At 43.6% G+C, this 12,994-nt stretch overlaps 1 protein-coding gene across 1 annotated transcript in view; it reads right to left on the reverse strand.

Annotated features, from left to right (window-relative positions):
* The window catches only part of wbp2nl (WBP2 N-terminal like), a 43,400-nt gene that overhangs the window by 17,941 nt on the left and 12,465 nt on the right, over positions 1 to 12,994 (reverse strand). Inside the window, exons 2-4 of the mRNA XM_078237676.1 lie at positions 8,578 to 8,686; positions 7,050 to 7,185; positions 5,667 to 5,759 (exon numbers count right to left, since the gene is read on the reverse strand). Of these exons, the coding sequence (XP_078093802.1) occupies positions 5,667 to 5,759; positions 7,050 to 7,185; positions 8,578 to 8,686 (338 nt within the window). The remainder of the gene's footprint in view (positions 1 to 5,666; positions 5,760 to 7,049; positions 7,186 to 8,577; positions 8,687 to 12,994) is intronic.

Below are 12,994 nucleotides of genomic sequence, written 5' to 3' on the forward strand. Positions count from 1 at the left end.
TTCAAATAATAGTCCATTTTGCTATTATTCCTACCAAAATGGATGATCTCACATTTACCAACATTGTACTCCATCTGCCAGATCTTGTCCACTCACTTAGACTATCTATATCCCTTCACAGACTTTCAGCATCCTCTGCACACTGTACTCTGCCATTCATCTTAATGTCATCTGCGAATTTTGACACACTACACTTGGTCCCCAACTCCAAATCATCTATGTAAATCATAAACAATTGCGGTCCCAACACTGATCCCTGAGGCACACCACTAGTCACTGATCGCCAACCAGAAAAACACCCATTTACCCCCACTCTTTGCTTTCTGTTAGTAAACCAATCCTCTATCCATGCTAATACATTAACCGTAACACCATGCACCTTTATCTTATGCAACAGTCTTTGGTGCGGCACCTTGTCAAATGCCTTCTGGAAATCCAGACACACCACATCCACAGGTTCCCCATTGTCCACTGTGCAAAGAATTCCACCAAATTAGTCAAACATGACCTTCCCTTCATGAACCCATGCTGTGTCTTCACAATGGGACAATATATCTATCCTGTTTCTATCCTGGATGAGTACATGGAGCGTAATAGGATGGAGGGTTATAGGTAGGTCTAGAAGGTAGGGATGTGTTCGGCACAACTTGTGCTTGTAGTTTTTCTATGTTTCTATATCCAGATGTCTCGCTATTTCTTCCTTGATGATAAATTCAAGCATTTTCCGGACTACAGAAGTTAAGCTAACCGGCCTATAGTTACTCGCCTTTTGTCTACCTCCTTTTTTAAACAGTGGCGTCACATTTGCTATTTTTCAATCTGCGGGAACCACCCCAGAGTCCAGTGAATTTTGGTAAATTACCACTAATGCATTTGCTATTTATCCCGCCATCTCTTTTAGTACTCTGGGATGCATTCCATCAGGACCAGGAGACTTGTCTTCCTTTAGCTTGCCCAACACAACCTCTTTCGTGATAATGATAGTTTCTAGGTCCTCACCTGCCATAGCCTTCCTGTCATCAATTTTTGGCATGTTATTTGTGTCTTCCACTGTGAAGACCGACACAAAATACCTGTTCAATGCCTCAGCCATTTTCTCATGTCCAGTTATTACATCCTCTTCTCATCCTCTAAAGGACCAATGTTTACTTTCGTTTTATTTATTTGTAGAAACTTTTGCTATCTGTTTTTATATTCTGAGCTAGTTTACTCTCATAATCCATCTTACTTTTCTTTATAGATTTTTTCGTGGCTTTCTGTTGACCTTTAAAGATTTCCCAATCCTCTAGGTTCCCACTAGGATGTCTCCGATAGGGTAGGAAGCATATTAAAAAGGGAAGGTAATCAAACAGATGTAATTGTACACATTGGTGAAAATGACGGAGGTAGAAAGAGCAGGGGGGTCATACGAGAGCAATTCAGGGAGATGGATGCTAGGCTAAAAAATAAGGCCTCGAGGGAAGCAATCTCTGGACTGCGCCCAGTGCCTAGTGCTAGTGAGGCCAGGAACAGAGAGATTCTACAATTGAACACGTGGCTAAAGTGCAAGAGGGAGGGTTTCAAATTCATAGATCATTGGGAAGTCTGCATGAGAGGATGGCACCTGTACGGAAAGGATGGGTTACACCTTAACTGGAAGGGCACAAATATCCTGGCTGGGAGTTTTGCTAGAGTGTTTCGGCAGGGTTTAAACTAGTGTGGCAGGGGGGTGGGGATCAAAACAGTAGGTCAGTAAGTACTGAGGCTGGGGTCGAGCTGGGGTCCAGGGCAAGGCTAGATAAGAAGAAGAGCATTCTGCAGCAAGATGACCTGAGTGGGCCTGGAGGTCTGGAGTGCACCTGCTTCAATGCGAGGAGCGTAACGGGTAAGACAGACGAACTTCGGGCCTTAATGCTTACGCAGAATTTGGATGTGGTTGTGGTGACGGAGACATGGTTAAAAGGACAGGACTGGCAGCTGAATATTCCGGGGTATAAGTGTTTTAGGCGAGACAGAGGAGGGGCTAAAAAAGGTGGGGGAGTAGCGGTATTAGTTAGGGAGCATAGGTTGGTTAAGAAGGTTAAAGCTCATGGGATACAAGGAGAGGTGGCTAGATGGGCAGAAAACTGGCTTGGCCACAGGAGACAGAGGGTAACAGTCGAAGGGTCTTTTTCCGGCTGGAGGTCTGTGACCAGTGGTGTCACAACACCAGGTTAAAGTCCAACAGGTTTATTTGGTAGCAAATACCATAAGCTTTCGGAGCACTGCTCCTTCGTCAGATGGAGTGGAAATGACTTTAACCTGGTGTTGTGAGACTTCTTACTGTGTTTACCCCAGTCCAACGCCGGCATCTCCACATCACCAGTGGTGTTCCGCAGGGCTCTGTACTGGGACCTCTGCTATGTGTGATATATATATAAATGATTTGGAAGAAGGTGTAATTGGTGTTATCAGCAAGTTTGCGGATGACATGAAGATAGCTGGACTTGCGGATAGCGATGAACATTGTCGGACAAGACAGCAGGATATAGATAGGCTGGAAAATTGGGCGGAGAAATGGCAGATGGAATTTAATCCAGATAAATGCGAAGTGATGCATTTTGGAAGAAATAATGTAGGGGGGAGTTAGACAATAAATGGCAGAGCCATCAAGAGTATACAAACACAGAGGGACCTAGCTGTGCAAGTCCACAAATCCTTGAAGGTGGCAGCACAGGTGGAGAAGGTGGTGAAGAAGGCATACGGTATGCTTGCCTTTATAGGACGGGGTATAGAGTATAAAAGCTGGAGTCTGATGTTGCAGCTGTATAGAACGCTGGTTAGGCCACATTTGGAGTACTGCGTCCAGTTCTGGTCGCCGCACTACCAGAAGGATGTGGAGGCATTGGAGAGAGTGCAGAGAAGGTTTACCAGCATGTTGCCTGGTATGGAGGGTCTTAGCTATGAGGAGAGATTGGGTAAACTGGGCTTGTTCTCCCTGGAAAGACGGAGAATGAGGGGAGACCTAATAGAGGTGTACAAAATTATGAAGGGTATAGATAAGGTGAACGGTGGGAAGCTTTTTCCCAGGTCGGAGGCGACGATCACGAGGGGTCACGGGCTGAAGGTGAGGGGAGAGGTATAACTCAGATATCAGAGGGACATTTTTTACACAGAGTGGTGGGGGCCTGGAATGCGCTGCCAAGTAGGGTGGTGGAGGCAGACACGCTGGCATCGTTTAAGACTTGCCTAGATAGTCATATGAGAAGTCTGGGAATGGAGGGATACAAACGAATGGTCTCGTTGGACCAATGAGCGGCACAGGCTTGGAGGGCCAAAGGGCCTGTTTCCTGTGCTGTACTGTTCTTTGTTCTTTAATCTTTGCCACTTTGTATGCATTTTCTTTCAATTTGATATCCTCCTTTATTTCCTTAGATATCCATGGCTGATTATCTCTTTTTCTACAGTCCTGTCTGATCACTGATATATACTTTTGCTGAGTAATGTGAAAGATCGCTTTGAAAGTCCTCCACTGTTCCTCAATTATCCCACCATAAAGTTTTTGCTCCCAGTCTACCTTAGCCAACGCCTCCCTCATCCCTTTGTAGTCTCCTTTATTTAAGCACAAGGCACAGGTATTGGATTTTACCTTCTCATGCTCCATCTGCATGATTGGTGAAATGTTACTAAATGATCGAGCACAACGTTATCATGAGTACATCTGTATTGATACATAATATAAACATCATACTAGCCAAATTCCTTTAACATTGCATGTTATGTTCCTTGTGAGATTCTTACTAATCTATAGCCTTACTGTGCCCACCGTATGTGCTTTCACTTCACCAGCAAACACAGACATAATACAAGTGTGCAAGGGTAAAATCTAGAATTGCACTGCCAGACAGGTTGATTTTGTGTGAAAGCTTCACAGGTTAAAGTGACAATACCATTGTCCTGTGACAGTACAAGAGCTGTAATTTCAAGCCTGACCTGCACGTTTGAGGGGATCTTGAGCAGAACCAAGAATGCCAGCTATAGGAGAGCAGGCTACGCAGCCCCACTAGCCTGCTCCACCACTGTGTTTTTAGAATAATTTATGGGATGTGGGCGTCACTGGTGAGGCCAGCATTAATTGCCCATCTCTAATAGCCCTTGAAAAGGTGGCGAGTCTCGTTCTTGAACTGCTGCAGTCTGCGGCGTAGGGACAACAGTGCCATTAGGGATGGAGTTCCAGGAATTTGACCTAGCAACAGTGAAGGATTGGCATTATAGTTCCAAGTCAGGGTGGTGAGTGACTTGGAGGGGAACTTGCAGGTGGCAATGCTCCCATGCATCAGATGTCCTTGCCCTTCAAGATGGTGGAGGTCATGGGTTTGGAAGGTGCTTTTTAAAGAACCTAGCTAAGTTCCTGCTGTGCCTCTTGTAGATAGATTGCTACCCCTTCCACCATCAGAGTACTAACCCTTTCTCTTCATCTCAATCCTAAATCACAACCTCTTGCCCTCGGACTGTGACCCCCTAGTTCTAGACTCTCCAGTCAGGGGAAACAATTGAATATCGATCCTGCCAAGATCCCTAATAATCTGATGCATTTCAATAAGCTAACCTCTCATTCTTCTGAACTCAGAATAAAAGTCCATTCTATTCAATCTCTCCTCAGAGCTCAAGCCTCTCAGCCAAGGAATCAATCTAGTGAACTTTATTACACCCCCTCTAAAGGGAGTATATCCTTCCTTGTGCAACGAGAGCAGTTGGTGTGACAAAAGATAAACTGATTTTTGGCCTCAAAAAGAATCATGAGGTTTGGGGAGTGATGGATGCCACAGATCAACCACGACCAGATTGAATGGCAGAGCACAGGGCGGCACGGTAGCGCAGTGGTTAGCACTGCTACCTCACAGCGCCAGAGCCCCAAGTTCGATTCCCAGCTTGGGTCATTGTCTGTGTGGAATTTGCACATTCTCCCCATGTCTGCGTGGGTTTCCTGCGGGTGCTCCGGTTTCCTCCCACACTCCAAAAATGTGCAGGTTAGGTTGATTGGCCATGCTAAATTGCTCCCAAGAATCAGGGAGATTAGCAGGGTAAATACGTGCGGTTAATGGGATAGGGCCTGGGTGGGACCGTGGTTGGTGCAGACTGGTGGCCTCCTTCTGCACTGTAGGGATTCTATGATTCAGCATGCTCTACTCCTGTTCCTACTTCTTACATTTTTATGCAAAAGGGGAATGCATATTTCTAATTTGTGGGGCAGACCTGAAGGAACTTTACTGTGAGCCTGGGCTCATGATACTGTCATGTACCGTGCAAACACCAATACTGAAACCTGGTGTTAACGAGTATACTTGTTTTCTACAACATGCAGGTGCCCATAAATAAACAATTTAACATTTTATGAACTTTTTGACAAATGAAATAATTTCTCCTTTGAACCTTAGACAGTGATTGGTTAAACTTAAAACTCTATTTAAATTTTGTAAATTAAAACATGTCTGAAATTTCTTGGTTACTTTTACTGCCAAAGACACTGATTTTAGTTGAAGAGGTCCTACTTGACAGTCCTGCCTGCACCTAATTTGTGGATCCATTTCCACTCGAGGCCCTGGGTTGTGTTTGATATTAATAAGCATCCAAGTTAACATCACCCTCATGAGTAAAAATCTTTTTTTTTTAATAAGATGAGCAGGGTTCAATCATCTCTAATTTACCTTGTTGAGCTACTTTGAACATCAGTTGTCCAAATTCAATGGCTCCACCACTGTTAAAAACCAACTTGAATGAGGCTTGTCCTTCCCAACCACCTGAAAATCAAACACATTAAATTGAGACAAATATTTTATTTGATCTTTAGGTCAACATATAGTACTTTTCGAGGATAGTTTTTGCTGCCTTTGATGGATAGCACCGCTACTTGAATCACTTTCTCAAATGTTAAAAGAAAAAGGAGGCATGACTGTGCTGAACGACATCCCAGTGGAAATGAGCCAACTCAGCACATAAACATGGGACCTTCCACTCTAGCTCATACAACACTCTGCTACCCATATCCTAGTTTGCACCTTCAGATCTCCAGGATTTGATGGCTACATAGTGTTCATAACGTGATGTAACACCTACCAATCCTCACTACACCCAAAGGGGAAAGGTGTGCGCAAGGTTATGAAAGAAACAAACTTGTACAAGTTATATTCACTGTGCTCACTGGCTTCCATCAGGCTGCAGTCCATTTATTAGAAATATTAATTGTTGAACTCCATCATAGTTTTGTCCTTCTTAATCTCCACAACCAGGATTCTCTAAAGGTAAACTTGCAGGTTGAGTCCGTAATTAAGAAAGCAAATGTAATGTTGTCATTTATCTCAAGAGGCTTGGAATACAAAAGCAGGGATGTACTTCTGAGGCTTTATAAAGCACTGGTTAGGCCCCATTTGGAGTACTGTGAGCAATTTTGGGCCCCACACCTCAGGAAGGACATACTGGCACTGGAGCGGGTCCAGCGGAGATTCACACGGATGATCCCAGGAATGGTAGGCCTGACATACGATGAACGTCTGAGGATCGTGGGATTATATTCATTGGAGTTTAGGAGGTTGAGGGGAGATCTAATAGAAACTTACAAGATAATGAACGGCTATGATAGGATGGACGTAGGGAAGTTGTTTCCATTAGCAGGGGAGACTAGGACGCGGGGGCACAGCCTTAGAATAAAAGGGAGTCACTTTAGAACAGAGATGAGGAGAAATTTCTTCAGCCAGAGGGTGGTAGGTCTGTGGAATTCATTGCCACAGAGGGCTGTGGAGGCCGAGACGTTGAGCGTCTTCAAGACAGAAATTGATAAATTCTTGATTTCTCGAGGTATTAAGGGCTATGGGGAGAGAGCGGGTAAATGGAGTTGAAATCAACCATGATTGAATGGTGGAGTGGACTCGATAGGCCGAATGGCCTTACTTCCGCTCCTATGTCTTATGGTCTTACATGCATGGGTTCTTCTGCCTTCAATGTGAATGTCCTGAAATTCCTCCTTCCTCAATCTCCTCAAAAAACAATCTTGCCCCATCCTGGACTATACTTCTCAGGATTATCTTACATACCTCCAGGTTCAGCCCGAATAATTCCTTTGATATAATTAGCAGAGAAAACAGGCTGCTCAATAGAACACCCTTTCACAAGGTAGAAGGGCATCATAAATGACTGCATGGGGTCCTTGCCTTTTGCCAGAAAAATCATCTGAAACAAAAAGAAATGAGGGATTTAGCAAAGGTCTGGAGGTCACGACCTTGCTCTTAAGCTTTTCAGTAGCTTTACACAAACTATATATAATATACTATGTTCAAGACAGAAATTGATAGTTTTCTGGAGACGAACGACATTGAGAGATATGAGTGGCATTAAAGGTGGGCGATGAACCATGAACTAAGTGAATAGCAGAGCAGGCTTGATGAGCTGAATGGCCTACTCTTGTTCCCATATTTCGACTAGAATATAGGAAGAAGAAATGGAGTGGAGTCCATTCTGTCATTTAGATCCCTGTTCAGGGTCCACACAGATTCCCCATTGCAAGGGCACAGAGACACAGGGTCAAGTTCAGCTGTGGTTGAATAGGCATTTTCTGCCTAGGTTTAGGCTCTTAAAAAAAGTGACGTCAGTAATATACTGGTTACCTGCAAGTATCCAGATCAATATCAAGTCCCCTACACCTTTACTTTGTTCCCATTACTACACAAATAATGAACACCTCACATCTTTAAAAAAAATCCATGTCCAATTTTCTCTCCCCCTCTGCTGCAGGCCCAAGTCCTTGTTGGGCTCAGTACCCAAGATGCTGATGGCTCTCTGGTGCGTTGCTCCGGTGCCCAGTCCGAGACAGCTTTTTTTTCATAAACAGGATTAATTGATCACATGCAATTTAATGTCCAAAAACTAAAAACTGCATCAACATATTAATTGCAATAACCCCATCCCATATAAGAGTAATCATACAAAGGATTTAAAAGTAAGCAGTTCACATTCAAGTACATGGGTGGTGAGCTGATTCTGACCCTGTCTTCTCTCATATTGCCCCTATGTGTGCGCTATGGGCGGCATGGTAGCACAGTGGTTAGCACTGCTGTCTCACAGCGCCAGGGACCCGGGTTCAATTCCCGGCTTGGGTCACTGTCTGTGTGGAGTTCTCCCTGTGTCTGCATGGGTTTCCTCCGGGTGCTCCGGTTTCCTCACACAGTCCAAAAGATGTGTGGGTTAGGTGGATTGGCCGTGCTAAATTGCCCCTTAGTGTCAGGGGGACTAGCAGGGTAAATATGTGCGGCTATGGGATTGGGACTGGGTGGGATTGTGGTCAGTGCAGACTCGATGGGCCAAATGGCCTCCTTCTGCACTCCAGGAATTTCATGATTCTTCCCAGCAGAGATCATGAATTCCAGTAGGAATCCGGTCTGAATTTTTCTCTGCATTGGATTTAAATTGTATAATTCTTGAAGTGAGCGATAATCAATGCAATTGCCAGCTACACTAGTGACAATCATTTAGAACACAATTATTATAAATAGGCTTTTGTGAAGCAAAGTCAGTTTATTTATGAGCATTGCTAAGCGGACTATTTACTATCACTGTAACACTTACCCTGTATGGGGTCAAATACAATGTGCCCTTCTTGGTCCCCTTAAAGAAATCAGACTTAGCAGTCATATCACTGAACGAGAGCTCCACATCTTTGCACTCTTTTAAAAAGCTGCAAAACAAGATAAGGATGAGTACTGTGAATGCAACAAATATCACATGTAAACATACTTTCTTCCCCTCAAACTTAACCGATCTATCCACCTGTTCCCAACCTAATATGGCATCTACTAACAGTCCTTTTGGTAACAGCCACTGGGAGCCCCATCTTGCAGAAAACGCAAGATAGACTTTCTTCTGTGCTTACACAGTATCAGATACTCTAAAAGCAACCTGCCTCAATGCAAAGACATGTCATATGTTTCCTGCCCCAAACAGGAGAATGGATAAAGTGATTAGAGGAGAAGCATAGAAACACTACAGCACAAAACAGGCCCTTCGGCCCCACAAGTTGTGCCGAACATATCCCTACCTTTTAGGCCTACCTATAACCCTCCATCCTATTAAGTCCCATGTACTCATCCAGGAGTCTCTTAAAAGACCCTATTGAGTTTGCCTCCACCACCACTGACGGCAGCCGATTCCACTCGCCCACCACCCTCTGTGTGAAAAACTTCCCCCTAACATTTCCCCTGTACCTACCCCCCAGCACCTTAAACCTGTGTCCCATTGTATGATTTTCATTTCATGTTTAACTAGCTGATTTTGCACAGAGCAGCAGCACAGAAATACTCTTGTCTCAGTACCACTGCCCAGAATGAGGCCAGATTGTGAAGTGGTTGTGAAGGGTGGAAAGAAAAAGAGAAATATCAGATGTGGTTCCCACGGTCAATGCTGATCAGGGTCTGTAGACAACATCAGGGTGAGCTTTGATAGCTTCCACAGTTGTAAAGCTTCTGAAAACCCACTCCCTAAGCTTATTAATGATAGATGGAAACAACCGCAAGGTAACAGAGGGCTACTGAATGATAACTCTGCAAAGGCTCCCCAAGGCTTCCTGAGGAAGAAAGAGATGATTAGAAATTAATTGGGTTAATTTTAGTCAACTCAATATTTTGAAAACGTAGAAACTAGAAAGCAGAAGGCCATTCGGCCCGTCAAGCCTGCTCCGCCATTCATTTTGATCATGGCTGATCATCGAATTCAATATCCTGATCCCCTTCCCCCATATCCCTTGATTCCTTTATCCCCAAGAGCGAGATCTAATTTCTTCTTGAAATCAGACAATGTTTTGGTCTCAACTACTTTCTGTGGTGGTGAACTCCACACATTCACTACCCTCTGGGTGAAGAAATTTCTCCTCACCTCAGTTCTAAAAGGTTTACCCCTTATCCTCAAACTATGACCCTTAGTTCTCGACTCCCCCACCATTGGGAACATTTTGTAAATCCATGCTGACCTTGTCTGATTATACCACTGCTTTCCAAATGCTGAGTTATGAAATCCTTAATAATGGACTCTAGCAATTTCCGTACCGACGTTAGGCTCACTGGTCTATAATTCCCTGTTTTCTCTCTAACTCCCTTTTTGAATAGCGGGCTTACATTAGCTACCCTCCAATCTGTAAGAACTATCCCAGAGTCCAAAAAATTTTGAAAAATAGCCACCAACGGATCTACTATTTCAAGGGCCACTTCCTTAAGTACTCTGGGATGCAGGTTACCAGGACCTGGAGATTTATCCACCTTCAATCCCATCAATTTCCCTAAAACTGTTTCTCTACTAATGCTGATTTCCTTCAGCTCTCCACTAAAACATGTTTCTCTCAGCACTTCTGGTACATTTCTTCAGTCTTCGCAAAGGAAGACATGAATAAAGTACAAATTTAATTCCTCAGCCATTTCTTTATTCCCTGTTATGAATGCTCCCGTTTTGACTGTAAGGGGCCTACATTAATTTGTCAATTTTATTCTCTTTACATACCGATAAAAACTGACTGTAAAAGTTTCTATGTTCCCCATTAGTTTACTTTCATATATTGTTCTCCTCTTAATCCATCCCTTGGTCCTCCTTTGCTGAATTTTAAACTGCTCCCAATCCTCAGGCCTATTGCTTTTTCTTGCCAATTTGCATGCTTCTTCTTTGAATCTGATACTATCTCAATCTCCCTTGTAAAGCATTGGTTTGGCCACAATTCCCTTACCACTCTTGTGCAAACAGGAATAACTTCTGTTCACCTATTCTTTCTTTAAATGTCTGCCATTGCCTATCCATTGTCTTCCTTTCAGTAATGTTTCCCAGTCCATCATGGCCATGGTCTGTGCTTGGCTTCACAGATATACACATTTTAGTCTATTCCTAACTGTTTATTCACCAGATGCTACATTAAATCATGAGTTGCTGTTGGATCCAACAACTGGATAAATATATCCAACAGATTTATTTTAAATAAGTTGTTCTTAAAGATGGTGACACAGGGTGAAGCACACTTCAGAGCGTTGGGATATAGGGAGGCAGAGTCAGTTACACCCAATCCCCCTTGGAGGAACGATCGACATGTCTCCTAGTGGAGATGCAGAGCCTGAGGAATGATGAAACAGACAGCACTACCAACAGAACCAGCATGAGCTGTGTGCCTTCAAATCAGAGTTACATGAGCCACTGCAGAGTCACTGAATGAGTAAGGAAGAGAGCATTTATCGCATGCTCCACAATGTCTTGGTGCTTTGAGGGGATGAGCTTGCTACTCCCTTCAAAGAATAGCAAACCACTTGCAGAGCCATTTCATGCATCAGTGCAGCATCACTCTATAAAGGAAAGTGGTGGGGTAATGGTAATGTCACTAGACTAGTAATCCAGAGGTCCAGGCTAATGCTCTGGGAATGTAGGTTCAAATCCCACCATGGCAGATGGCAACACATGGAATTTACATTCAATTAATAAATCTAGTAATAGTGACCATGAAATCATTTCAACTGCCGCAGCAATCATTTGGTTCACTAATGTCCTTTAGGGAAAGGAATCTGCTATCCTTATCTGGGCTGGCTTAACATGTGACTTCAGACAGCAATGTTCTTGACTCTCAACTGCCCTCTGAAATGGCCTCGCATTCCAGTTAGTTGTATCAACTAGTTACAGAAAAGTCAATAAGTTAAAACAGACCTGAAAAGTGCTGTCTACCTCAGATTAGCCTGTATGTGAAGGCATCTATTCTCCGATATAAAATACAATTTCCAGGAGCCAACTCCTGTATAAAGCAATAAAGTATTTCTACTTCAGAAGTTCACGTATGATTCTAACTTGGACATGGAGCACAATCTCCCAGTGGGTGAATTCTGAACATTTTTGTTTTAGTTTTGGCCCATTGAACAGGGATAAGAAAAACACCTATGCCAGGAGTTTCTTGGTAGGGAGTAAGTCCCAAAGTTGGGACCATATGTTGACTCCTAGCCAGTGTGGTCAGGCAGCGGGACCACAGCAACAATCTTTCTGGTAACTGTCTGCCACCAATTTCCATTGAAACTGATTATTTAATTCATGATTTCTAAGCTTCTACATCGGGTTTATTTCACATTTGGAAATTGTAAACCTGTGTGCTACTGCTATTACTGCTGTCTCCTGCTTACACTCCTACACAGCTCTACTCCCTAATCCTCCAATGATGAAAACTTGAAACCAGAATAAGAGTCACAAACGATTATCTGCAACAGCGACTGCCAGTGCGTGCGTCAATGGCCGGGGTGGGGAGGAAGAGGGGAAATGGAAAGGCTGGAAGAGAAGGTGTTAAATGTGAACTAACATTTTCTGGTGATCTTTGTTAATCTAATTCAAAAGTCAGTTAGTTTGGGTCCATCATCTAATTCAGCAATGGCAATTTCATCAGTGATTGACAATTTAAAAGAATAGATGATATCCATCTAAAGATCTGAGAGAATCATAGAATCCCCACAGTGCTGAAGAGGCCATTTAGCCCATCAAGTTTGCACAGACAGTAACTTACCCAGGCCCTCTCACATAACCCCACACATTTACCTTTTACTAATCCATCTAACCTACACATTTTGAGATTCTAGCATGGCCAGTCCACTTGCATGTCTTGGAACTGTGGGAGGAAACTAGAGCACCCGGAGGAAACCCACACAGACATGGGGAGAACATGCAGACTCCGCACAGTGACCCAAGCCGGGACTCAAACCAGCGTCCCTGGAGCGGTAAGGCAGTGATGCTAACCACGGTGCCACCATGCCGCCCCCTGCTGTACTTCCTCAGTGGTACCACAATAATACTAAAACTGCCAGCAGTGAGTTATTTGAAAAAGGGGTGAGAGTTCCCACGTTCATTACAAAAGGAAAATTATTTATTCAAAAGTGAATTTGTTGACCTGAGCTCCATTGTGAAAAGACTCAGCTCCAAGCAAACTTGGGGAAAATCTGAGCAATTTCCATCTAACCAGAGAAAGTTTAATCTCATAGGCAACATG

The sequence above is a fragment of the Mustelus asterias genome, chromosome 21 (genome assembly GCF_964213995.1).
Source record: "Mustelus asterias chromosome 21, sMusAst1.hap1.1, whole genome shotgun sequence".
In the NCBI taxonomy this organism is placed as follows: domain Eukaryota; kingdom Metazoa; phylum Chordata; class Chondrichthyes; order Carcharhiniformes; family Triakidae; genus Mustelus; species Mustelus asterias.